Below are 27481 nucleotides of genomic sequence, written 5' to 3' on the forward strand. Positions count from 1 at the left end.
CACACACACACAAAAGAAAGAAAAACAGTTTGATTTTTCAAATTTTATGATGTCCAAAAGGCACCGAATACCAGGACTGACCCAAACACTGTGTATTTTGTTTCAATGTTCACTATCACGGATGAGAAGCAGCAGAGGGAAGTAGATGAACTGGGATGTGTACCGTCCACACATCTTTATGGCCCCTGGAATACATTGGTTCACTGAGCCAACGCGGGTTTGAGAGTCTTGTAAGGTATTTCACACTGAGTTCAGTCAAGCAGGCCGCAGTCTCCAGCTCTCTCATCTCTTCACAGGGAACATCCTCAGGACAACGCCATGTCTCCCCAACGTCAACCAGACCTGCACATATACAATGGTTTATATAGACACACAAACCCCAAAGTCACTTAATGCATATGCAAATAACAATGATGTGGTTGCTAGACTAGACCAGGGTATTACTTAGAGAATGCTTGCTTGAAGCATTAAAAAGTACTTCAATTAATATTTAATATTCACCTGCTATAATACCACGTCCAAACCTGTCTCCAGACACCAGAAGTTCCTCCGTTTGCTGGGTTGTCATTCCCAGCCTTTCAGTGAGGATGAGTCTCCAGTCCTCGTCTTCCCAGTCCTTCTGAGCGATGTGAACGGCTAGAGTGCAGTTCCGCATCTCTGACAGCAGGGGCCGCCAGCGGCTCTCTATCGTTTTCACGCCATTCAACACAAGGGTAGCGTACGGCTGGCGAAATGACAAGCAAGCCACCTCTAAACTCATCCTGAGAATACGCTATTTAACTCTTTATCTACAAATACACGTTTTAAGTACGTCGTAAGTACAGCACATTCCCACTAGAAGTACTTTATTAAATAGACATAAGGATAAGACTTGATGGACGACTGGATAAAGCGCTTCCTGTTTTTAAAATGTGCCTCAAAAAAAAGACGAGACACTGTTATAAAATAAAGAACTCAGGAAAGAAACAGCGCCAACTAGTGCTAGGACTTAAAGGGATAGTTCAACCGAAAAATAAAATTCTGTCATTATTTACTCACCCTTATGTTGTTCCAAACCTGTATGAGTTTCTTTCTGTTTAACACAAAACATGTATTATTTTGGTAATCAAACAGTTGACAGTAGCCAGTGACTTCCAGTTTTTTTTTTTCCTACTATGGAAGTCAATGGCTACCATCAACTGTTTGATTACCAACATCCTTTAAAATATCTTCCTTTTGTTTTCAACAGAAGAAAGAAACTTCATATAGATTTGGAACAACGTTAGGGTGAGTAAATGATGACACATTTTTCATTTTTGGTTGAACTATCCAACTGAACTAACATGAAGCAACACAAATATATAGTGCAGTGCAAGTCACAAGAATACAACAACAGTAAATAAAGTATTCATCAGTTTATCCTTGTTGGTTACTTTTATTTAATGTATTTCACAATTTGGGGTTCTGGTGGATTTTCCATGGCTTTCAAGTTTTACAAAATTCTATCAATACAATACAAGTTTTCCCAAAACAAGGAATACACCAAACTGTTTAACATTAAACAGAACATCTCATTCGTTTAGTTGGTGACCCATAACAGCTTGCTCCACAAGTTATTTCAAACCTAGTGTAGGTCTAATGTAGGTCTACAGGTCACTTTCTCCCATGGTTGAACCTCGTGCCTCCAAATCAGCTCCAATTCCCGAGTCTGGTCCTCAAAGGCTCCGGAGAACTGTGTGTGCATCACTCCATCATGTCTTCCTCTGTTCCTGGAGCTTTTCGGGCCTGATGACACAATCCTTTTAGTGGAGAACTATCGACCTTTGTAGTGTTTCCAGCTTTTGCTGAACATTCTCAGTGTCTCAGTCCCATCAGTAGGTGCTTTCATGCCCCGTGAGTATGTACAGGTTGCTCATGGCAGACGGATCACCCGTAGGAGTACTTTGCAAGATAATATCCCTGCGGTAACATTATACTATTAGTAAATGATTAAATTGAAAATGAAAATAGAAAATGATTTCTATTACCAAACATGTTGCTCAACCACAGAGTGAAAACATACCTAGTTGTTCCCAAAACCTGAAAAACTCGACTTATGTCTGTGATCTCCTGGGTAACCTGAGATGAAAAGCATAATATTTCATAAATGTTTTCCTTCCTTTCTCATGCATCAGTGAATCCATCATTGTTATAGGTGTCAGGTTTACCTCATTAGTTTGTAAACTCCTTCCTTTCAGACCATGTTTCCAGAAGGCAAGAACACTGTCCTGTAGGCAAACTTCAAAGACAGCCACATTACCACCAGATGCAACAGAAGGAGGTAAACATGATGGCTGCAGTCTGACAGGACTTACCCAGCGTCTGAATGGAAAACTCAAAAGCGAGCTCAGAGGTCTTCTGATGGCTCGGACATGCCTGTAGATTCACGACCTTCACTGTGTCTGAAACAGAATGGTCTGTCAGTGGATTTGGTTCATTGGTTTGTAGGGGTGTAACAATATATCGTGTCACAATATATATCTCGCAATACAAAAATGCAACAATATGTATCGTGGATAGTGACAATATGTATTGTGTATAGTTTACCCGAAATAAAAATTACTGTGTGAGAAAAAAATTCAAGTTTTCAGAGTTTTAGTGTCAGTACTACATTAAACTGCTATATATAATGTTGAACATAATGTATAATAATGCAATCTAGTTACCAGTAAAAAGTGGCGTACATTATTTTAAATATATCTAGTGAGTGACAGAGTGCAAGCATATTCGTCTAAAATAATTCTGTATTTTCAGCTTCAGAATCATGAATATTTGTATTCTGGTGTCACCATTGTCCTGTACATTGGGTTACCAGCATCAAGTCCAAGCCTATTCATTTACACACACAATGTAATATCAAATTTAGCATTTTAATCAACAGTACATTTTTAGTTAACCTTTTACTATATGTCTTGGAGTATCGCAATAATATCGAATCGTGAGTTCAGTATCGTGATATGTATCGGATCGTGACATGAGGGTAACGTTACACCCCTATTGGTTTGTAAAAGCACAACAATCATATTGACAATAATGCACCTTTCATGGAAATCTATTGGGCAAGACACTGCACTGAAATAAATGAGGAATTTCTGAGGAATTTCTGAATTTAAATGATTAAATTTAGATATTTGTGTGTGTGTGTGTGTGTGAGGGGGTATTAAAGTATTTGTTAGAGGCCATTACTTTCCAGTGCGATGAGAACCGTGTCCCTGTCGAGTTGAATCACTTGCTTGACCTCCAGAGACTCACCATCTGTGAAGTCACATAACTCCAGTCAAACATAAAAACACACTACCAATCACTCTGTGTCATTGTGGCAATGTAAATCATGTAGCTTATTGGAACGGTTTTAGTTTTGACTTCACAGTATTTTGTGTGATTGTTGATGTAGCCACACCTGGCAGACTTTGTGGAGTGTCATCTAGGTGGATGATGTCAAAATGCATCTGTCCAGTGGTGTCTCTTTGGCTGGGACGGCTTCTCACCCCCACACAGACCTGTGGCAGCTCTTCCGTTTCCTGTACGAGCAGCTCAAAGATGGGCAGGGACTCCGGCAGACCGAGAGCAATGTGCTGAGAGAAAGAGAGAGACAGGAAAGTTACGCAACAGCGCAGATATTTTTACCAAACATCGCTCTTATCTCTCATTTCTCACCTTGAGCTGCATGAACTTCTGCAGAGGTTCATACCACATTAGAAGGATTAAACCAGATGGCACAGCAGCACACAGAAAGACGCTGTCAGTGTAGGGGTTTCGTACTAGAAGCGGAGAAATAAACATTAAGATGTGCATGAAATGCCCAGAGAATGATTCACACACTCCTACAGAGGTCACTGGTCCTCACCCACGCTGCATCTTCTACAGCCCTTGGTGTCTGGGATCTTTACTGACATGGCGTACTTCCTGGAGGAAAAAAAAAGAGAATTACTGCCTAAATGAATAAAGTCTGAGAAAACTGAGAACGGCTAGCTCAATGGCAATAGTTAGGGGTAAGGAGTTCCTTGGGCAGCTTAACTCTTTTTTATCTTTCATAAATGTTTGTTAAAATGGACATTTAAAGTTTTTTTATTTCTTTATTTCTTAAATGTATAATACATTTTATTTTTAATAAATGACACTATATGCACGTTCAAAAGTCAATATTCAAAAAAGCTGCATTAAATTGAACAGTAAAGACATTTATAATGTTACAAAATATTTGTATTTCAAATAAATGGTGTTCTTTTGAACTTTCATTTCCTCAAAGAACCTTGAAAACGAAGTAAAATGGTTTGCAAAAAAAACATTAAGCAGCACAACTGGTTTCAATATTGATACTTCACTCAAATCCAATAATAATTCCCAAATCAGCGTATTAGAAACATTTCAAGGATCATGTGATTGATAATATTTCACAATATTACTGTTTTACTGTATTTTTGATCAAATAAATGCAGCCTGGGTGAGCAGAAGAGACGTCTTTCAAAAACATTTTATTTATTGTATTTAATGTATTTATTTAATGTTTTATTTCACTGACCCAAAAACGTCAAACTTTTGAACGGCAGTATATATATATATATACAAACACACACACACACACACACATATATATATATATATATATATATATATATATATATATATATATACACACACACACACACACACACACATACATATTTATATATATATATATACACACATATATATACACATACTGTTTCGACCAATTATTGTGCATCATAATAACTCATGTAACCTCATGAACGAACATCATACGGTTTTAAGCATTCACGGATAGATTGACCGATCTGTGACAAACCTTGCGATTATCTTTGTGCTTAAGCGGTGTGCGTTAATGGCCAGATGTCCCTGTCTACGCTGCATATTTCTGCGGTACTCAAAAAGTGCCGGCAGACTATGAGAAGTCAACTGTGAGGACTTTCCTGTGGACAGAGGAGAGCAGGGAACCAGACAGACAATTAATGAAGACATCAGATCTTTATGGTAGATTGAATAAGGGCATATTAATAACGCTGGGCATACCTGAGACGGACATAAGAACGTTGTTCATCACGTACAACCAACTGCACCTCTGAGGAAGCAACTGGAAAAGAAACAAAATATTACACACTTTTCCATGGGATATTTGCTCTAGTAAATTATGGAAGCTTGTTTCCACCTCAGAATTTAAATAATTAAATAAAAAGGTAACTTTATAGTATTATGCAACTTATATCTTGCCTTAAATATTTTTTACTCTAAGTTGGAAACAATTTTAGCATCTTCAAGTTAACTGAGTAAATAAAGATAATCTACCTTCTCCATGCTGTCCTCATGGAGCTCATTGAGGTTGAGGGTGTAAATGCCCTCCTCAGCACCCAGCATAAGGTATTGATCTATGGGTAAATATCAACAGACAGAAACCTTCACAAGTATGTTTTTACACTGTCTTGACTGAAACTGTGTTGTTGTAGTTAGCTAAATCTATTAAAAATGTTTTTGATCATTTAAATGAAGCTCAAATAAAAGTATTCGACAAAAAACGTCAAATTAAATTTCAAAATTAGAAATGTTGCCTTCCCAAGTAACTGCGATAAATACTGTAAGGCCGCATTTACATTGCATGGTTCAAGTGACCCAATTCCGATTTGTTTCCTACCATGTGGCACAGATCGGATATGACCCATGAACGTGTAAGCAGGAAAAAAGCGCATGGATTCCGATATTCTCAGATCGGTTTCAGGCCTCATTCATATGTCAAAACAAATCTGATATGAATCAGATTCGTGCATTTGCATCTGGCATGTAATCAGTCAATGCGAGTCGTTTGTTGAAAAAGCGATGGTGGCGAATGACGTCAACTCCACCAACCACGATCACATGACTCTTTTCAATGGAGCCAAGATTGGATCATAATTGGACCTAAATTTAAGTTTAAGTACTAAGACTTGGTTTCACAGGGCTTAGACTAAGCCAGGATTAGGCCTTAATTTAATAAGGACATTTATGTAGCTTTTATAAATGTGCCTTAGAAAAAAAAAAACATTACTGGTGTGCATCTTGAGACAAAACAATGGCACTGACATATTTTAAGATATATCAGTTGCTTTGAGTTAAAACAGCTCAAACATGCATTTTAGTCTGGATTAAAGTGGTAGTTAACACCAAAATGAACATTTTGTCATAATTTACTCACCCTCAAGTTGTTCCAAACCTGTATGAGTTTCTTTCTTCTATTGAACTCAAAAGAAGATATTTTGAAGAATGTTGGTAACCAGAGAGTTGATGGTAGCCATTGACTTCCACAGTTTTGTTTTTTTCCTACTATGAAAGTCAATGGGATCCATCAACTGTTTGATTACCAACATTGTTTGTGTTCAGCAGAAGAAAGAAACTCATACAGGTTTGAAACAACATGAGGGTGAGTAAATGATGACAAAATGTTCATTTTTGGGTGAACTATCCCTTGTATCCCTATAACTAAGCTATTTCTGTGAAACCAGGGGTACAATTACTAAAACTAAAACTGTAATAAAAATGATTTAAAGTCACCATGAAACAGAAGTTGCAATTTTCTTTTCTATTGTGGTGTATAAATAATTACTGCTAACTCTGGTCTTACCTCTGGTCTTTGGCAGAACCCATGTAACAGCACAGTGAGTCTTTAATGGACAGCCGTTGAATACTTTGGAGAAGCAGGCCCCCATCTGGCAGACAATTTATGATTCATTACAGAGCAATAAGAATGAAATTAAAATGTGCAATTGAATTAGAAGCACATGATTCTCTGTACTTACGTGTACTTGTGGTGTAGGTGGCAGTCCATGGACAACGGCTGTCTGGAATCAATGAAAACAGAATAAAGTGTGAGAGACCAATGAAATGTTGGCAATGTATAGACATTTCCACAGATTTTCATCAAGTTGACCTGTGTAATATGTTATGAGCCTCTTGATCTACTTACTGCGTCGTCTGGTTTCCTCCTGAGAGTGCTCCATTCTGGGGAGAGAGGGGGGTCAGGTGGGGGGAAATTATTCCTGGGTCCTCCTGGGTCTGGAGCGACAGAGCTCTCTGCTATCAAACCTGTTCAACACAGCGGCTGCATCAGTGTTTGGCTTTTAGGCTGGTATTATTTGTGTTCCATAAACTATATTATTTTCACTGGAGCGGTGTGGCCTGATGCTTCAAGATCTGGGATGAAAACCAAAAAGGCTGTAGGTTCAAACCCTGTAAGTGCTATGCAGTTGCCAATGTGAGTGGTTTTAAAGGCCCCCTGAAATCAAGCAATTAGCTTTTAGTATGAATATGTAAGCCTTAAGGTTATGAATAAGCTGGTGTGTTCCAAAACAATGACAAAATTCGCATTTAGGAGATTTACAGTCTCTCACTTCCGCTAAAATGGATCAGGATTTTTAGGACATCACCGCAGACTTCAGCTTCTCATCACAACTTCTGTCCAATCAAATGCTCTCTAGAATCTAAAGCGTCCCGCCCCCTATGCTATAAATACCACCTGACCAAAGCAACCGTTGACATGTCACGGAGCAATATCGGTTGGAGATTTGTGTTCGGTTGCTCAAACGCTCGAGTTTTATCCCGTTTTCCAACTGTACGTTGGTTAAGAATGAAATGGCTAGAATTTATTCACACCTCTATTGAATCCAATGTATCATCAACGCTCGATTTCGCATACGCATTGCAGTCTGTGAGGTAAACTAAACACTATTGGCTATTTGAAAAGGGGGTGGAGGAGCGATTCAATATGTCCCGCCTTAGCTTCCTGTTTCAGTGGAAATTACGTCAACGCATCATATAAAGCTGCGCGTTCCAAGGCACTTCAGTGGGCCTTCAAGTGTGTTTCTATAGGTGTTGTGAGTGGCTTTAAAGACCCTGATATACTTCAAGCGAAATCGAAGAAGAAACTGTGATGTCATTTTGAACAAAATTAGGCCAAAGCAACATTCATTCGGAGTTTGTTTTGGGAGTTTCAATTGGCTTGCCAAAGCAAACTTTCCAGAAAAGGAACGAACTACCATTGGTCCGTAGCGATTACTTAATATGTAGGTGTGGTTCTGAGGCTCCGCCTTCTTTGACATGGAAATCTTCTCCGGTTTGTTTCTTCTGTTCGGTACATTGAGGTCAGACGAGTAAAAACGTGAACACATTGGTGAGCTTCTTTATAGTAGAAACTGAAACAGAAACTTCTAATCAAAAGAGACACTGACACTGTCCTTATGTTAATACGGTAAAGCTGCTTGCTTTAAAGCAATCTATTGTATAAAGTGCTATATAAATAAAAAATTACGTGACTTGACTTGACCAGAGTGCCGAATTGCAGAGCTTTTGCAAACACATCCAGATTTCTATGATCAGATGCTTTCTTAACTACTGTTTTCTCACTGCTGTCATGTTTGATGTGTTTATTTTGTTATTGAAAGAAAATTGCGCAGCACATTCGGTATTTATATATTAATCTAAACGTTCGCTAACAGTATATCGCTGCGCATGTATTTAGCCCTAAGAAAAGAACGAAAAAGACTTTGCCGTTAGTATATTACAGGGTTAGGCCTTAAAGGGTTAGTTCACCCAAATATTATCCCATAATTTACTCACACTCAAGCCATCCTAGGTGTATGTGACTTTCTTCTTTCAACCAAACACAACTGGAGTTATATTAAAAAAATATACTGTCTCTTCCAAGCTTTATAATGGGAGTGAATGGTAACGAGGAGTAATTTTGGTAATTTTGAAGACCAAAAAAAAAAAGTACATTCATCCATCATAAAAGTAATCCATACGACTCCAGGGGGTTAATAAAGGCCTTCTGAAGCGAAGCGATGCGACTTTGTCCATATTTATAACTCTATGAACTATAATCACTGGCTTGCATTACGCGAGTCTAGTTTCCGGCGGAAGAGTGACCTCGGATTCGTCATTTTTAGAACGGCGTGTCATGCGCTAAGACGCTGCAAATGACGCAAGACGCGAGCGCAACGGTCAAACACGTCCATCTAGCGCGTGTTTCCATAGAAAAATAATGGAAAAGAAGCGCAGTGGAATGGAAAAATACATTCTGTGTGAACGGCCCCAAAGTGTGGTCATATGTACATACTCTTTAAATTGACTTAACTCACTTTCAGTTGGTGTTGAACAGAGGGAACCCAGACTGGTGGAATGACTGAGGAAGGAGGAGTCTGTGAAGAGGGAGGAGTTCGTGAGGAGTGACAGGTCAGACAGCGTTGAACCAATCAGCAAAGCTGATTCGCTGAGTACGGCAGGGTTAGTGTCAGGGGCGGGGTTCTTCAGAGGGGTGGAGCCAATGAGAGGCGAGGAGAGGGAACAGAGAGCGGGAGATAATTTCTCTTGATTGACAGGTAGGGGAGAAGAGACCACTCTCTTCACAGTCCCATATTTATCCTCTTCATCCAGTGACTGCTGTGGATTAAACAGACACAAGTTATGTTATTCTACAAGATATATGACTTTTACATACTACTTTTATTTATTTGTCCCCTACCGCAGCTGAAGAGCCCCTCTTTATAGTCAAACTCCTGCAAAAGAGCAAGGAAAAAAAATGTGTATATGCATATTTATCTGCATATATACGTATATACCTCCACAAACACACATTTCTATTTTCTCTTTGTTATAAAAAGATTGTTTATTGGATAATATTGTATCTGTTTTCTGTTTTCATCCAATAAAAAAATTATTTGTAACAAATTGAACAGTAAAGTATCTTGAAGATGTGTATTTTTAAGGATGATTTGCAATTTTTTGAGAAACAAGACAAAAATCTGATTAAGAATGTTTTTTGCAGTGTACCTTTATAATGATTTATAGTTTTCTCTAGTTTATTTTTTTTATTTTTTTTAATAGATTTATAGTTTTGTCCGTCAAGATATAAAAAGTCAGTTTACCTTTCCATCAAGGCCTCTTCCACACATTCTAACAAACTCCTGCAAAATAAAAAAGTAAAAAAAACAATGCAATTCTTAAAACTCGTGCTTCTGAGAAAGATAGTCTTAGCTAAATTTAACAATATATTCATCACATTAGACTTTTTTTGTGTGATTGACAGATGTCAAACCCCTCAGCCAATCAACGTTTTAGGATGACCTACATGCATTAGCACATCAGACTCAACATTTACAACTACCACCATTACTTTAGACTAGCAAGATAACCCACGGTGAGTCCTTGTCCGCATTGATAGAGCTCCAGTCATCACACGCCCCCTGATGAAGAACAAGAAACCAATCAGTAATTCAAAAAGCATGTAGAGTAACATGTACATTTTTTGCATATGACTGAAGCCTTATTTAAAGGGAAATGAAAATTTGTCATCATTTACACACACCCTCATCATTTCTTCCATGTAACACAAATGTTTTCAAGTTTGGTGTTTTGTGTCCATTTTGTTATTGTATGGAAATGAGCGACAGATGACATTGTTCTAAACTTCTCCTTTTGTGTTCCCATCATACAGGTTGGGAAACTATATGATAACTGAATTTTCATTTTTAGGTGAACTATCCCTTTAAATACAGTTCAAATTACTTGGATACATTGGACAAAGTAATTCCAATTTCATTAAATTGTTTAATCTCACCAGATCAGGACAGGGATCCGTCTCCTTTCTCATTGGTGGCCCGAACTTTACATGATCAACTGAAAAACAGAGAAAAAAGCGATGGTCTTGAGCCAAAACGGAATCACTGAATTCAACTGTATCATGCTTCCCCTTTCACATACAACCGTGTGGTAGGAGTATAACGTGTCACTTTCTATAGTATTGTCTGCGTGACTTTCTAACATGCAGATTTGGATGCACACTCATGCATTTATGCACACAGACATGAACCTAAAGACACTCAGAAACACACACGCGCACACAATACGCCCTTTCATAGCTCTAGAGTGGCTTCTGTTACAATAGCTGCTGTTGTCCTGTTAGCCTTGGCTTGTGGCCGTGGCTTGCTGTAATCTACCAAACCACAACAATGAGTCTCACTGACTAATGTCACATTCTTGTTCACTCCTGATTAGCCGGTTAGTACTTATGAGGTGAGGTCATAACGGTCATATTACTCTACAGTTGAAATGTCATGTTTCAAAAGCACATGCAACTTGAAGTTATAGGGGTAATATAAAGAAAAAGCTTTTGTAATAAAAGAGACCTTATTCCTTGGTCCAAAAAAGAGCAACAACTGAAAATGAGCTCCAAAAATGACACATTTTTGTAACATTAAAAGGATACATTGATGATCGATTATGTTTACATGCCATGGTAGGGTTTTGTGTATTTGTGAGTGCTGTTAAAGGGATATTTCACCGCTGGAAAGATTAATGTGTATTTAAATTGGGTCATTTATGTAGTAGAAATGTGAAATTATTTTAGAAGTTGGTGCCTTCTAGACTGAGAAAAGCCAGAAAATTTATTTTTGGCACATGTGGATGAAAGACAACAACTCCCATAATGCACTTGCTTTGTTGCCCTATGAGGCCACTCCCAAGCCACGCCTACCGGTTACAGAGGGCAGTATCGGAAGAAATGATACAACTAGTCTACTAGTTGACTCGAAACTGAAAAGACACCATTTTATCGTGAGGTCCCACCCCCTTATGGGCGGGTTGAAAATATGCAGAACTAGCTCCTACTACTGGCTGTAGTCTCTCGCCTCTGGCCAAAAAAGCCTCCGATGACGCAAAATGCCGATTGTTGCGTCATCTGAGGTTTTTTTCCAGACACACAATCTCTCGTCTCAGGGGGACATGAGGGAGGGAAGCACGGTCATTCGAAAATACTACCGGGTTTCTACTGATGCAAAGCTTAATGCTAATCGGTGAAGTATCCCTTTAATCATTTCACATGTGAAGTGGGTGGGATTCTTAAAGACACAATTCCAAAAATGGCCACTTAAAGGGATAGTTCACCCAAAAATTTTAATTCTGTCATCATTTACTCACCCTCATGTCGTTCCAAACCCGTAAATGAAGATATTTTTAATGAAATCTGAGAGCTTTCTGTCCATCCATTGACAGTCCATGCAACTACCATGTTGTCGCTTCGAAAAGTTCATAAAGAGATTGTAAAATTAATCCATATGAATTGAGCGGTTTAGTCCAAATTTTCTGAAGAAACACGATCGCTATATATGGCTTTTATTCACATAGAAACATTCATCAACTCACACATCAGTTGTGATAAATGGAAGATCAAGCAATGAGGTTCATTCTCGTGTTACGCAGCATATCTGAGCTTCAGCAGGAACCAATGAGGTTCATTCTCATGTTACACAGCATGTTTGAGCTTCAGCAAGAGCCAATGAGGTTCATTCTCATGTTACACAGCATGTTTGAGCTTCGGCAAGAACCAATGAGGTTCATTCTCATGTTACACAGCATGTTTGAGCTTCAGCAAGAACCAATGAGGTTCATTCTCGTGTTACACAGCATGTTTGAGCTTCGGCAAGAACCAATGAGGTTCATTCTTATGTTACACAGCACGTTTGAGCTTCAGCAAGAACCAATGAGGTTCATTCTCATGTGTTACGCAGCGTTTGAGCTTCAGCAGGAACCAATGTGGTTTGTCTCGCGCGTCAAGCAGCTTCTGCTTGAGCTTCTGTGTATGTTCGCTGATCAATGTTTAAAAATTGAATAAAAGCCTAAATTCAACCTGTTCATCATATTAAGCAGTCGTGGCTCTTCAGAAAATTTGGAGTAAACCGCTCAATTCATTTGGATTAGTTTACGATCTCTTTATGAACTTTTTGAAGGGTCAAAGTGGTAGTTGTGTAGCTGTCAATGGAAATAAAGAAAGCTCTCAGGATGTCATTAAAAAGATCTTCATTTGTGTTTCGAAGATTAAAGAAAGTCTTACAGGTTTGGACTGTCATGATGACAATTTTTTTAATTTTTGGGTAAACTAACCCTTTAAAGGGACGGTTTACCCAAATATCATCATTTACTCTCTAACTTCATGTCATTCCAAACAACATTGGAGCTCATTTACTTCAATTGTAGGGACAAAATAACAGAGACATTTCTCAAAATATCTTCTTTTATGTTTGACAGAAGACAGAAAGTCATACAGTTTTGGAATGACATGAGGGTAAATAAATGATGACTCAATTTTCATTATTGAGAGAACTTCCCTTTAATTCTAAGGGTCAGAGAGAGAACAGAAAATGCTCATGAAAAACTAAATTACATTTTAAGTACAAGAAACTGTGATATTATAAGTAGACCTCAGGTACAAATATAAAATTATTTATTTAAAAGTGTATGATATAACCCCATTAGTTTATAAAATGGTTGATTATTAACTGAAAGATTAAACAAAAACAAAAATCGACTATTGAAGGCCTCTCTTTTAGATACACAAAATGTGTTTTTTTTAACAAATGTAGCCTACAGTAAATACAAAAATGATCTATCTGCAGTCGGATGCAAAAACATATTAACTAGTAAAACTAGTTGTTTTACTGTGTATTAAAGTATGAACAGGACTCACATTGCTCCTCAGACAGAGTTCTCTGAACAGGATTTTTCGCTAGAGAATGAATCTTATCAGGTAAGACACTGCAAGTCTGTAAACACACACACAGAAATACAAACACTAACACAAACTCTATAACCACATAAAGACCTTTCACCTCACAGTAAACAAGCACTGTACAGAGAAGTAATGTTAAAAGTCATATATGTCACATGTCAGTTTAAAGCCATGTTACTGTCTACGTACAGTTTGAGTTTTAAAGGTGAAACGTGCCATTTTTGTACCATTTGTGGCACCAAATGGAACTGCAAAAATAATTATTCCTGGGTCAATGACAAATATATTCTCAGAAATGTACTGTTTGTGTTCATATTGGTTTCATTTGTTTTTGTTTTAATTTAATGACTGGAAGTTATCAAGTAAAAAATAATAACATAATATTGTGTCTTGAACACATGTATGTTATTTTAGTATCACTGATATACTATTATAGTTTAGATAATATTTTAAATTAGGTTTTTTATATTTTGTTTTCATTTTAATTCCAAGTTTTTGTCATTTTGTTAAGTTTTTGTCATTTTTATTACTTTAAAAAAAATGTCTATATTGCTTTTAAGAATTAGTTTTTAGTTTTAAAATATTTATACAATTTTTACAAAATTATAATTTCATAAATTATATTATGTTCATTGTATCTCATTATGTTCATTACTTTAGTATGTATTTTTGAATTAATTAATTAACTAATAGATCTGAGACAAACAACTGAGCATTATGTCATTGACCCTGTTTCCAACATGTTTCCAAAATATGATGTTGGACTGTTCAAGCAAACACAGCATGATAAGCACAACAGTAACAGTGTTTACACATTTCAAAAAGTCAGTCTACTAATGGATCACTTATATTTCTCTCACACTGAACTAGGATTGGTATGGAAGCTTGTTTCCGCCACAGAATAAAACATTTTAAAAGATAATTGCAACTTTATATCTCTCAATTGCGAGTTTACATCTTGCAATTCTGACTTTATTTCTCAAAATTGCGAGATATAAAGTCATAATTGCGAGATATAAAGTCATAATTGCGAGATATAAAGTCATAATTGCGTGATGTAAAGTCATAATTGCGAGATGTAAAGTCATAATTGCGAGATATAAAGTCATAATTGCGAGATATAAAGTCATAATTGCGAGATATAAAGTCAGAATTGCGAGATATAAAGTCAGAATTGCGTGATGTAAAGTCAGAATTGCGTGATGTAAAGTCAGAATTGCGAGATGTAAATTCAGAATTGCGAGATATAAAGTCATAATTGCGAGAGATATAAAGTCATAATTGCGAGATATAAAGTCATAATTGCGAGATATAAAGTCATAATTGCGAGATATAAAGTCAGAATTGCGAGATATAAAGTCAGAATTGCGAGATATAAAGTCGTAATTGCGTGTTATAAAGTCAGAGTTGCGAGATATAAACTTGCAATTGTGAGATATAAACACAATTGCGAGAAATAAACTCTTCGCAAAGAGTAAATAAATTCACATCTCGCAATTCTGACTTCATAACACGCAATTGCCAGTTTATATCTCGCAGTTCTGACATCTTTTCTCAGAATTGTGAGATATAAACTCGCAATTGCGAGTTCTAAAGGAAAATTCTAAGGAAAAAAAGACTGACTCACAATTCTGACTTTATAACAGGCAATTGTGATTTAATATCATGCAATTCTGACTTTATATCTCCCAATTGCGTGCTATAAAGTCAGAATTGCGAGATATAAACATGCAATTCCGATAAAAAAAAGTCTGAATTGCGACTGAATTACCTTTTTTATTTTTTATTCTGTGGCGGAAACAAGCTTCCATAGATTGGAGAAAACACTGCACACTTTAGCTTTTATCTAAAAAGATCAGGAAAAAACTTTCCCCATTTTAAAAGGAAAATAAATGTATTGCCCTCCATTCACCTCGAGGTCGCTCTCATCCATAGTGTGTGTCTGTTGAAGATCAGGGTTATTGACTGTGTCTAGCAGCTCTATAACCAGGTTACGTGTGAGGAGCTGCGTAACAAAAGCATGCTGAAAAAAAGAAGGAAAAAAAAGAAGGTCATTCTAACTAATAAAGCCAGTATCAGGAGGCCCTAAAATAAAGACGATTCTTTTGACATAGTTGTGGTTAACAAGTACCTGTAGGAGTTTTTCTGCTGTCGGCCTTTTCCGAGGGTTCTTCGTGAGTGCCATTTTGATGAAATTGTGAAATTCCGTGGACCTAATTATGCAAATAAACTTGCTTTCACTGATTTCGCAAGCTGAATAAAATGCAAAGATGAAATTATAATTTTTATTAAATACCATTTGTTCTTGTCCTTCAGTTTGGGAGGCTGAAAACTGCTCTTGGACATCAGCATCAGAGCTCTGAGGGCATAATAACAAAATAACCTAACGGTCAAAGTCTGTGAAAAATTCAACACAATCTCATAGCAATTCATAAGGATTTTACATTTTGGCAAATTGGTGGCTAATTCGTGTGAATTCATACAATTTACTTACAGATTACAAGTTACCCAATTAAAAATGTAATCAGTAGTGTTACTATTTCAATAGGCTCTATGCACGAACACTGCTGACGTATTTCCGGTAGGATCTCAGCCGGCGTCTTCACTTCCGCATAGCGCGTTCTATAGCGAAGTGTATAGCGGCAAAACTTTAATAAAATTAATTTTCTCAGAAACGGAGACAACGATTTTAGAAACTGATTCGCTAGTCGGATTTCGCGCGATATGAGAGAATACTCACCCTCAAAGTTGTTGATGTAGCTCGAAATTTATAATTTAAAGAACTTCTCTTTCTTACTCATATGTGTGACAGTTAACTGCCTCACAATATTGTTAACATAATTCACGTTAACCGCTGGAAGTTCTTGTAAACAGCGAGTGTAATTTGCCATTATCTCCACCTAATGCAAAAACGGCTTCTCACGCAGCACCGGATGTAACTGGGCGGGCTGAGACAAAACGCGGAAGCGATCGTGCATAGAGCCTATTACTTTATTAAAGTAATGTAACTGATTACATTTGATTACTTTTAGATTACTTTTCAAAATTTCTAACGAATGTTTTCAACGGTTAATCCTTTTCAGAAATTTAAACCAGACAGGGTTAACCGGCAAATTCAAACGTTTATGCAAATTCCAAAAATAGCGCTGCGATTTCAAACAAGAGATCCAATCAAAAGCATCAGAATAGCATCGCTTTACTAAACGGCCTTTAAATGGCAGGAGGCATCGTGCACATCAAAAACAAACAAATTAATATTATTCCACATATCCTAGCTTTTTACAGAAAATATTCAGATGTAGCCCCCTTTGTAATCGTTAACATTTTCATAAGTAACTGTAATTTAATTACACAATTTTTCTCAGTAACTGTAACTGATTACAGTTACATTTATTTTGTAATTTAATTACGTAACGCCATTACATGTAACTAGTTACTCCCCAACACTGCTCATTTGTATGTTTTTGTATGATCTGCTTATGCCTCAGAAGGACCTTCATGATTAGTTTTTACAAAAAAAATTTACATTTTCATACGATTCACATCATACGAATTCACGTGACATCATCACCTCGTTGGGTTGGAAAAGCTGCATCTTTGCTGCTGCTAGACAATTTAACATCACTCTTTGCAGCATCAGGTGAAAACATTATTAATCATTGCTGTTTTTGTTGTTGGTTTTTGGAATAGCAAGTTTCAAGTTTGCCAAAGGGGTCAAAGGTTTGCCTGGCTCAAACTGTGTAAACCGAATTGAAGTTAGCGAAACAGATGGAATCGCACCTTTAACATTGGGGAATGTACTTTGTAGTATAACTATCACAGGATGTTAAAAGATTTGAAGGGTCTACAAGTGTGTGTGTGTGTTCAAACCTCATAGGGTGTAGGTCAAACATAGGCGGTTGCAGCTCTGCTAGTTCAATAGCTGTGATGCCCACCGCCCAGATATCACACAGCTGGTTATAACCCCCTTTCCTTTCCACTGCCGCAACCTCTGGGGCCATCCTGAGAGAAAGTCATTAAAGTAATATATGAAAGAAGCAAATAACAAATGAGCCAGAAGCAATCGGACATGGGATTTTTAACATGACTCATTATGTGATCAAACCGCTTTAAATTCGACCCAAAAGGGAATTAAATATACAGTACATAAATAAATCCGAGGTGAAAACTAGAATCCACTCTCTGAATTAAGTTTGATTTGACACCAATGCACTACTATTTGAAATATTTACTGCATACTGTTTCACAAACTATTACTATTAAACAAACTATTGTATAAATAATACAATAATACCCCTAAACAAAAATCAATATGCATTTTATATTCTATATAGCAATAATTTGTTTTTATAAACACTACCGTTCCAAAGTTTGGGGACAATAATTTTTTGTTTTTTTAAAGAAATTAATACTTTTATTCAGTGAGGATGCATTAAATTGATCAGAAGTGACAATAAAGACTTTTATAATGTTGAAAAGAAAAAAGAATGCTGAAATAAAGTATCACAGTTTACACCAAAATATTAAGCAGCAAGACTGTTTTCAGCTGTGATAGTAATAAGAAATGTTTTGGTAGCATTTTTATTTTACAGTCCTGTTCATACTATGAACTTATATAACTGTGTAATAACTGTGTAATACTAGGCATTAACCCTAAACCTAACCTTAACCCATGTAGTTATCTATTACATGTAAGTGAACATTCTGTAAATTCAAATGTATAAAATGTTTCTTGAGCAGCAAATCAACATATTAGAATGATTTCTGAAGGATCATGTGACTGAAGACTGGAGTAATGATGCGGAAAATTCAGCTTTGCCATTACAGAAATAAATGACATTTTAAAATTAAAGGTGCAAAAACGCTGTTGAAAGTGAATCAGACCGAGCAGCACAACAAACTTGTGGCCAATCAGCAGTAGGGGGCGTGTCAAATCATGACGGGGGAGGAGAGAGAGGGAGATTTGAAGAAAGACTGTAGAAAGAGAGATGGCTGAGAGACATTACAATGGAGAAAAGGACAGAGGAACATCACTGGACAAAGAAGGGTTGTGAAAATGGACACCAAGGTTGCGTTGTTTCTTCTCAAGCACGGGTAACATTGCTTTTGAGTGTGTGCTGCTTGTGACTAACAACAAACTCTTCCTGCTATATACTTGTGTATTGTATGTTAACTTTTCGTCATATTTTTGCTTTGCTTCTGTTATGATAAAGATCTTTTTTTCACTCGCATTGCGTGTGATTTTGGGGGTGGAGCAATGAAGGGAGGGGTGTGTTTGTTTGGGTTGTTTTCAAATATCAACAGTGTTCAACAATGATTCTCAGAAATCGCTTACTGACCCTTTAAAGTAGAAACAGTAAAAATTTACAATATTACTGTTTTTACTGTACTTTTTACTAAAATAAATGCAGTCTTACCGACGCCAATCTTTTGAACGCTAAATAAAATAACTGTTTACAAAAGTAGCATATCTTGGTGACTCACCAGTACGGCGTCCCGATGAAGGACTTTCTCTTAGCAACAGATGCGTTGATCTCAGCTGCCACTCCAAAATCCGCTGATAGACAGACAGAGGGGAGACAAAAGGCCATATTTAAGAGATTTATGGAGTATTAGTTAATATATGCATGTGTGTGTCTGAGACAGGGGTAAGCCCTGACTGACCTAGTTTGACATCTCCTCGCTCAGTCAAAAGAATGTTGGCACCCTGTGGGCAACCAAGAATGACACAATGAGCACATCCACGCTATCAGACCCAAGCTATCATCTCACATGCATCATTGTGCTATAGAGAGATATACAGATATACAGACTCATATACAGATAATGAACTCTACAAACGTTTATCAAACACACTGCATGGCAACATGGTTATAGGCAATAATGGCTTATTGATTTGTAAAATTACTTTTATGTCTCTATGCATTTTTCCCGCATGATGGAGATGATGTAGTCCCTGTAAACAAAAAATACAGCATAAATGAGCTTTAGTTCCATTTTTACTAACCTTTAACCCTGATTAGTAATTAATCCTGGATAGAAAGGTGTTGAAATTTCACTTTTATTTGCATATTTAGAGGAATGTTTTGAAATTGACATATTTTGAAAATCAAAATGTATCTTTCGGTGAAACGACAGATTTCTCCAATCATTTAGTCTGCTTAAACCCCGCCCCTTTCTTACTAATGACCTCAGGCTCGCAACCATATACTTTATTTAGATTTTCTCCAAATAAACAGAGTACATCATACAATTACATCATACTTATAACCCTTAATATGTCATGTCTCTTGTTAATAAAAAGGTCCATGCAACAAATAGGCTCACAATAAGATCTGCCTCTGTCCAAACAACCACCGATGGATAGAACATCATCCCCGCCCTCATTTTTTTCCGATAATCGATTTTACGCGGCTTTATGTCACATTTCGAAGGAAAGATCTGTCCCTACTTCAGTTACATTGCAACTTTAATATTAAGTCCGACACAAATAAGACTAGGGATGCACGATACATCGGCCACCATATCGGTGTCGGCTGATATATATATATATATATATTTATGTAATCATTATTGGCCCAATAAAAATTGGCCAATATATTAAAGCCGATAAATAATGGATTATTACTTTCATCTGAGACACTTCAGATGTGCACTATACACCATTATGGTTTTGAATTGCTTGAAATATGATTGGAATACTTCAAAAAAGGAAAATACAGTTAAGTGCAACGTGCAGCTTAAATCTGTCATATAGGCTACATTAAAATTATAATGAGAACATTATTATAATTGTGTGCTTGGGACATGGATTTTATAGTGAGACTTTTGTTTGTAATCAGGCTCTCCAAAAAAACAAAAAAAAAAACCCCTTGGATTTAGATTCTTCGGCCAATATATCAGTTATCAGCTTTTAAATATAAGGAATTATCGGTTATCGTATCGGCCAAAATTTTCATATCGATACATCCCGAAATAAGACCAATAACCAATAAATGGCTGATATAAAAAATTCTATTCTATTCTTTTGTTGAAATAAAATAAAACAGTAAAAGCTAAAAATCGTAAAAAGCTCAATTTAGACATCATAACATTATAATGTACAGTATAAAAATATTATTGATTAATATAATTAGATAATATTTTATATTATATTGCTATTAAAGTTTAAGTAAATTTATATCCCTACATATTTAACAATAAGTTAATAACAATGGTTGGGCAAAAATAGCATTCAATAGGCATGCAACTGGTTTAGAAATGTCTCTACATAAATCAAATCATCATCGCTTTAATTGATGCAATTGTCATCAATGTTTGATGTCTTTAAATGCTGAAACTAAACACAGCATGTGGACGTTTCTGTGACTGTACAAAGCGCATTAATATTTAAAGATGGAAGCATTGTTTAGTTTATTGTTTAGATTGATTGTCTGTTGCTAAACAACTCACCACCAAATTCCAGCACCGTACTGTTTAAACATTTGTCGCTGCTATTTAAGTTTTGCGTTGCTTTCAAAATTGCTAGTGTTAAAATTGCTTGCTTGATGCAGGGTTAAAAGTGGATTAAAAGAGTTAAGACAAGTGTAAAATGCAATAGAGTGCGAAAAGACAACCACAAACAACCTAATGCCAAGACAGATCACTAAAAACATATACTGCACATAAGTTTAAAATCCCTTCCTATCGCGCCATGAACCTAAAGTGATGAAAAACTTGAAAGTGTACTCACCTGAAGTGTCTCTCTGCTCACATAAGCTATCTGTCTCTCTTTCAGAGGACCAGTGACTGCAGAAACACAATGACCTTATTCAGACTGATAAATTAATCCTCTTTCAGGCAATATAAATAACAACAGAAACCACAGCAAACGGAATGAGCCTTCATACAAATACGGAAACAACATATAGCAAAGCTTGGTTTTGAAACCATTTAACATAACCACTTCAGCTTTTTGTATCCAATCATTTCAAATAAAAAATGATTGATAGATTAATCGATCATCAAACTATTTGCAGTGCTAATAATGTCCTAGATAGAACATCTATGTACAGTAATTGGAAATATATGCATTCATGTATCACATTAGATAGATGTCAATCTTTGTACCATGGTAAATGTCCTGCAATGATCCTCCTCCACAGAATTCCATGCAGATCCATAACTTGTTATTTCTGTGGAATATGAAAAAGTTCATTGTTAGATTTACTTCAGTTTCCTATTTATTAGTTTCCTGCGGGACTAACCTGAGGTAGCTGCCGAAATAGGCGACAATGTTTTTGTGAGTGCAATCCTTCATCATGGTTATCTCATGTTGAATGCTTGAAATATCATCACCTGACAGAAAAAGAAAAAGAGGACTTCTGCTTTGCCATCATGTTTTCAACATTCTGCCTCCAAAAAAAAGGGGGATTTACCGGGATTAAAATAGTAAAATAGTAAAAGTTGCAGCTTCTTTCCTTTCTAATCCTGTTCAGTTTTGAAATCTGAATATGTGTTAATGCTCAGATTTCATCAAAAATATCTTCACTTGTGTTCTGAAAAGTTTGGAACGACATAGGGTGAGTAATCAATGACAGAATTAAAATTTTTGGGTGAACTATCCCTTTAATTGACCCTTTGTTAAGCCCCGCCCCTTTCCTAACTTTAGGTCACACAGAACAGAATTTCCATGATACATGAATTTTGGTGAAACTTGCTCATAAAGGGATAAAAATAGAACGAAAATGTTCAATATGTGTTTTAAAATTAAGTACGACATTGCAAAGAACCTGTATCTGGCAAATTCGTTTAACAGTCAACTGTTTAAACTGTTTCTAACATTTCTACAATGCTTTCACAATGGTATTAGTGACACTACAATGACCTGAATCAATGTGCAACTATGATAAGTGAACCGGCAACAATGTTTTACTGTATTTTTGAGTTATTTATGTAGTGCAGGGTTTCCCAAACTGGGGTTGATGAAGAGCTAATAGTCATTAAAATGTTTCCTGCTTTGAAAAGTTCATAAGAACTTTGTAATGGATATGGATTGGTACGGAGCCACTAAAGGGAAATGGTGAAGAAAGAAATATGAGATGGGAGGAAAAATTATTTGGCAATGATTTCGCGTTCTCTCGGAAATGTTTTGTGTTATATTACAGAACGCAAAAGCATTGACTCATTATTTTTCACCACCATGTCCCCTTAGGGGCTCCGTAGATTACTTACAATATGTATTTTTGGGTGAACTATCCCTTTAAATTGTCAAGGGGTACATGAAATAAATAGTGGATAGTTTAAAACTATTTAAACATACAGAAATTCCATAGACTTACATTAGAAAAAAATGCAAATGTCAACAGTTGCTAAAGAAGTAATGAGTTTAAAGAAGAATTTTCCCATTTTAAAATATGTTCGAACAAATTTTGACTAAATAATTGCCTAGAATTTTGTTGCCTAGACTTTTGTTACATTTACATTAGATCAGGGTTTCTCAAACTCAGTCCTGGAGGGCCACAGTCCTGCACAGTTTAGCTCCAACCCTGATCAAACACACCTAGCTGTGAGTTTCTACACTGTAAAAAAAGAAAAGTTGACTTAACTTAAAATTATAAGGCAACTTGCTGCACAGATTTTTTTGAGTTGACTCAACTAAAACATCTCTATAGTTGAGTTGACTCAACTATAACATCTCCATCTCTATAGTTGAGTTGACTCAACTATAACATCTCCAGTTGAGTAAACTCTGTTAGTTGAGTCAACTCAAAAAAATCTGTGCAGCAAGTTGCCTTATAATTTTAAGTTAAGTCAACTTTTCTTTTTTTACAGTGTAGTGATCCTGAAGACATTGATTAGCTTGCTCAGGTGTGTTTGATTAGGGTTGGAGCTAAACTGTGCAGGACAGTGGCCCTCCAGGACCGAGTTTGAGAAACCCTGCATTAGATTGACCACTCAAATATCATCCACATCTACTGAAAAGGCCAAACAATAGTAAACATCACTATATCAATACAATGCAAATTGAAACAATTGAAAAATAAAGTTTATGACCTACCAGGGTCCAGTTTGACCACTTTAATAGCTGCGATGACTGAAGTCTTAATGCTACGGGCCTATAAGGACAAAGAAACAAAGTTGGTGCTTTATGCAGATGAGTTTAATGTCATTGTGCTTCTACACATAAGCAATGCATGTTGACATCAAACCTTTGCATCAGTCAGAATAAGAGAAATTTCCTCCTGTTTTTTTTGTAAGGTCGCTTGTGTCAGGCCACCACAACAACTGTTGTGTCATGTCACTTTCAAGCTCCACATTATTTTTTTGTGGTTGCAGTGGATCATAAAAAGCCAGTGCACAAAGTACCGCAGGTATTTTAATACATTCGCAAATACACACTACCTCTTTGGCATTTGACTGGGTATCAGTTCCAGCTTTTAAAGGCCTTATAATATTTTATGTCTCATTCACTACATCACAAGAAACAGACAGTTGATGGACCCCACTGACTTCCATAGAAGGACAAAACAAAATACTATGAAAGTAAATGGGGTCCAAAAACTGTTTGGTTACCAACATTCTTCAAAATATCTTCTTTTGTGTTCAGCAGAATAAAGAAACTCATACAGGTTGGGAACAACATGAGGGAGAGTATATGATAGCAGAATTTAAATTTTTGAGTGAACTATCCCTTTAAAAAATGCGACAACAGCAAGTCAAAACATCTGCCACCACTGAAAACCATCATACGTTTTGTAAGGAACATAATGTGGCGGTGTGGTCTACGTAAGACAGAAAAATGAAGCTGTCTGCCTGTAACCATGGTAACCAGCAGCCAATAGTGGATCAGCAGACACTGGAAAGGTGAAGTAGAGAAGAAAAAAAGTAGCAGCGCTCATTTCCTGTTTTCTTTCCTGCTGAACTCGATCACATCCTGTAATGTGACTTTCTCCGTTATCAAGGCCACGATTCATGTTTGTTCAGGCATATAAATGGACACTCAATTCCACCCAAATGGGGCACAAGGTCACTGGGCAATTTAGCATGGCAAAATGTGCATAAAGAGTTTGCACATTTTTTTACTATTTGCTTCCTCATATGCAAAAAGAAAATGTTTTTCACTGCCTGTTATTTCTGTTGCACGCTATGCCACCATAACCAGTTCAATGCATAGAATGGAAAACATTTCATTTTCAGGGAAAATTCAAGTTCAGTATGGTGTACTCTCACAAGAGTATGCGATCCACAGTGCATGCAGAATCGCATGTTTTTTATGGTGTTTAAACATGCCAGAGCCACATGGGCGTTGCTGAACATCAAAGTCAATGGAGTGTGAAAGTGTGTAACATGGTCAGACACATAGTACACACATCACTCATACTGTGAAATTGGTAGTTAATACTACTTCCTTCAACACATTAAGGGGATAGTTCACCCAGAAATGAAAATGATGTCATAATTTAGGCTACTCATCTTCAAGCTGTTCCAAAGATGAATTTCTTTCTTCTGTTGAACACAAAAGAAGATATTTTGAAGAATGTCGGTAACCAAACAATTTTTGGACCCCATTGACCTCCATAGTATGAAAAATGGAAGTCACTATGGAAGTCAATGGGGTCCAAAAACTGTTTGGTTACCTACATTCTTCAAAATATCTTCTTTTGTGTTCAGCAGAAGAAAGAAATTCATTGATGAACAACTTGAGGGTGAGTAAATGATGACAAAATTTTCATTTTTGGATGAACTCAGCCCTATCCCTTTAATGCACATGCATAATATATTACAGTTATCATTGCTGTTCCAGTTCGAAAGCACAATCAACATATATGTGGTATCTGTCTCATGAGACTAACAGCAGATTGTCCAGATAGAAAGTGTTTTGGCACATAAGAGTAAATTTGCTGATAGACCAACTTGGACCAGCAAGCATAGCTGTCATTTAACCCACTTCTAGCCAAAATAACCTTGAATTTGGTAACATTGTGTTTTTTGCCAAAATAACTTGCGAAATGTGTGATATTTCATCATGTAAGCAAAGTCAACAGTGATTACAAGGTGTTTGGTTTCATTTCTTTGACATGTTATCTAATTGATGACTATCTATTATTGTGCTATGGTTAGATGTCTATTAAATCTGACTTTCACTGACAACACAAATTTGCCTTGTTTTAGCCTAGACGTCAGGGTTATGTTTGGACGGCTATTAGACGTCTTTTAAATGCAAATTGAGATTTTGCTAGCAAGACATGACTGAAAAACTCATCCCTTTTACCATGGTTAACATAGTTAAGCCAAAATGTCATGCTAGCTACAACTAACCCAGCACGTTCTCAGAACTTTGCAAGGTTCTCTCAAGGTTATGAGCAAACGTTCTTCCAGTAACGAGAATGTTCGTTCAAAGTTATCTGGTCTTAATAATTAGTTCTTAAAACTTGCACAAAAACATGCATTATGTATTGTTCATGGTACGTTTTTTTTTCTGAAGAGATTAGTTGGACGTTTGTCCTGTTTTTTTAAATGTTACTAATGAAATGTTCAAAGAACATCCCATAACGTTTTCATAACTCAATGGGAACGTTAGCAAAACGTTCTTAGAACATATTTTTGTAAGCTGGGAAATCTGTGGTAACTTGACACATTAGCCATTGTTGTAATGAGAAAGAAAGAAAGAAAGAAAGAAAGAAAGAAAGAAAGAAAGAAAGAAAGAAAGAAAGAAAGAAAGAAAGAAAGAAATGGTTGTAAAATTTTGGTTATTGTATTTTTGCATCATATAGGCTAGGCACAAACACAAACCTTATTTGCACGAAATGTTTACGGAAATCGTTTTTCTAAGACATTTGTTGTCCTACCTTGAACACATCTCCATATGTCCCGCTGCCTATGCGGTGTATCAGCTCATAGTCATCGAGCGGATCCGTGTGCGATACGCCGATCGCGTCCATAGCAGCGCGGCATTGGATTCGTTTTCTCACGGTACTGAATCAGCGGATGATACTCATCCAAATGCCACAACCACCACTTCCTCAACATCCGCGTAACAAGTGCACTAGAGTGATCATGGCAGCGATGACAAACGCATCTCTCTGTCTGTCTGCACACTGAAGACAGGGGGCGTTCACACAAAGACGCGTTCACAAGAGCGCAACAGTGGCGCAGAACGCCTGCTTTTGAACAGGTTATTATAATAAACCAAATTAAACAATATGGATCATTCTGATCTGCTTTAAATTAATTTAGAAAAAAAAAAAATGCACATGAGTCACTTCACTTCATTTTTTTTTTTTTACACATAGTGTTCATATTTTTTGTGAGATTGTATAGATTTGTACTCATTGTATAGGTTATAACATATTCTTCAAAATACCTTCGTGTTCAGCAGAAGAAGAAAAAAAATCATAGTTTTGGAACAACGTCAGGCTGAGTAAATGATGACATAATTTTCTGTAGCACTTTATTTTACAGTCCTGCTCCCCATGTAGGCTATATAGCCTACTATGCAGCCTACTAGAATTGAAAACGAGTCATCGAGTCACTTATATCAGCACTTTTGAATTGCGCCTGCTCAGACTGGATTTTTCTTCATTTCTGTCTGAAAATTTAGTCCTAGCCCTATGCATACCCCTAAACCTAACCCTTCCCATTCTTATCCCTAAAATCAGAGGGAATTGATTGGTGAATAACATGTAGAAGCACCTAACCATGGTTGTAAGCTTACACTTCACATAAAATAAACTTGTCCCTCAAACCTGATTGGTTGATGGGAATGTTGTTCCAGGATCAACAAAGATGTTGATCCAGGAACATGTTGCACTTGGTGAAATCAGTCATAGAAGGAAGGAGTTGTAGAAGTTGAGAGAGCCACTGGCATTGAGTGAGCAGCGCCCTCTACTGTTTGGCTTTTTGATTTTATATGTAGTTCAATTTGGCAATTGACAC

At 36.6% G+C, this 27481-nt stretch overlaps 2 protein-coding genes across 3 annotated transcripts; both read right to left on the minus strand.

Moving 5' to 3' along the window:
* Window positions 1-20: 20 nt before the first annotated feature.
* LOC311098180 (protein EOLA1) lies at window positions 21-918 on the minus strand. The gene is made up of 2 exons (XM_084138255.1): window positions 502-918; window positions 21-342 (listed from the first exon to the last, which is right to left on the minus strand). Exons 1-2 carry the CDS (start codon window positions 758-760, stop codon window positions 116-118), a joined length of 486 nt encoding a protein of 161 aa, XP_083994381.1. The 5' UTR covers window positions 761-918; the 3' UTR covers window positions 21-115.
* A 472-nt stretch (window positions 919-1390) lies between these two features.
* Window positions 1391-26655, minus strand: map4k6 (mitogen-activated protein kinase kinase kinase kinase 6). 2 transcript variants are annotated; one of them, XM_084136282.1, is made up of 32 exons: window positions 26395-26655; window positions 23604-23661; window positions 21811-21901; window positions 21674-21738; window positions 21297-21352; window positions 19473-19520; window positions 19229-19271; window positions 19049-19121; window positions 17435-17566; window positions 15861-15923; window positions 15696-15777; window positions 15477-15587; window positions 13523-13598; window positions 10619-10677; window positions 10198-10244; window positions 9927-9965; window positions 9524-9557; window positions 9141-9438; window positions 6971-7089; window positions 6804-6845; window positions 6629-6713; window positions 5323-5402; window positions 5050-5110; window positions 4826-4949; window positions 3866-3924; window positions 3676-3779; window positions 3419-3593; window positions 3205-3273; window positions 2334-2420; window positions 2187-2257; window positions 2042-2097; window positions 1391-1938 (listed from the first exon to the last, which is right to left on the minus strand). In XM_084136282.1, the coding sequence occupies exons 1-32, from the start codon at window positions 26485-26487 to the stop codon at window positions 1851-1853; spliced, it is 2688 nt and encodes an 895-aa protein (XP_083992408.1). In that variant the 5' UTR covers window positions 26488-26655; the 3' UTR covers window positions 1391-1850. The 2 variants fall into 2 exon arrangements, with proteins under 2 accessions (XP_083992408.1, XP_083992407.1); XM_084136281.1 differs by having other exon boundaries at window positions 9141-9441.
* Window positions 26656-27481: the final 826 nt, after the last annotated feature.

The sequence above is a fragment of the Abramis brama genome (assembly GCF_963993115.1).
Source record: "Abramis brama genome assembly, chromosome: 15".
Taxonomy (NCBI): domain Eukaryota; kingdom Metazoa; phylum Chordata; class Actinopteri; order Cypriniformes; family Leuciscidae; genus Abramis; species Abramis brama.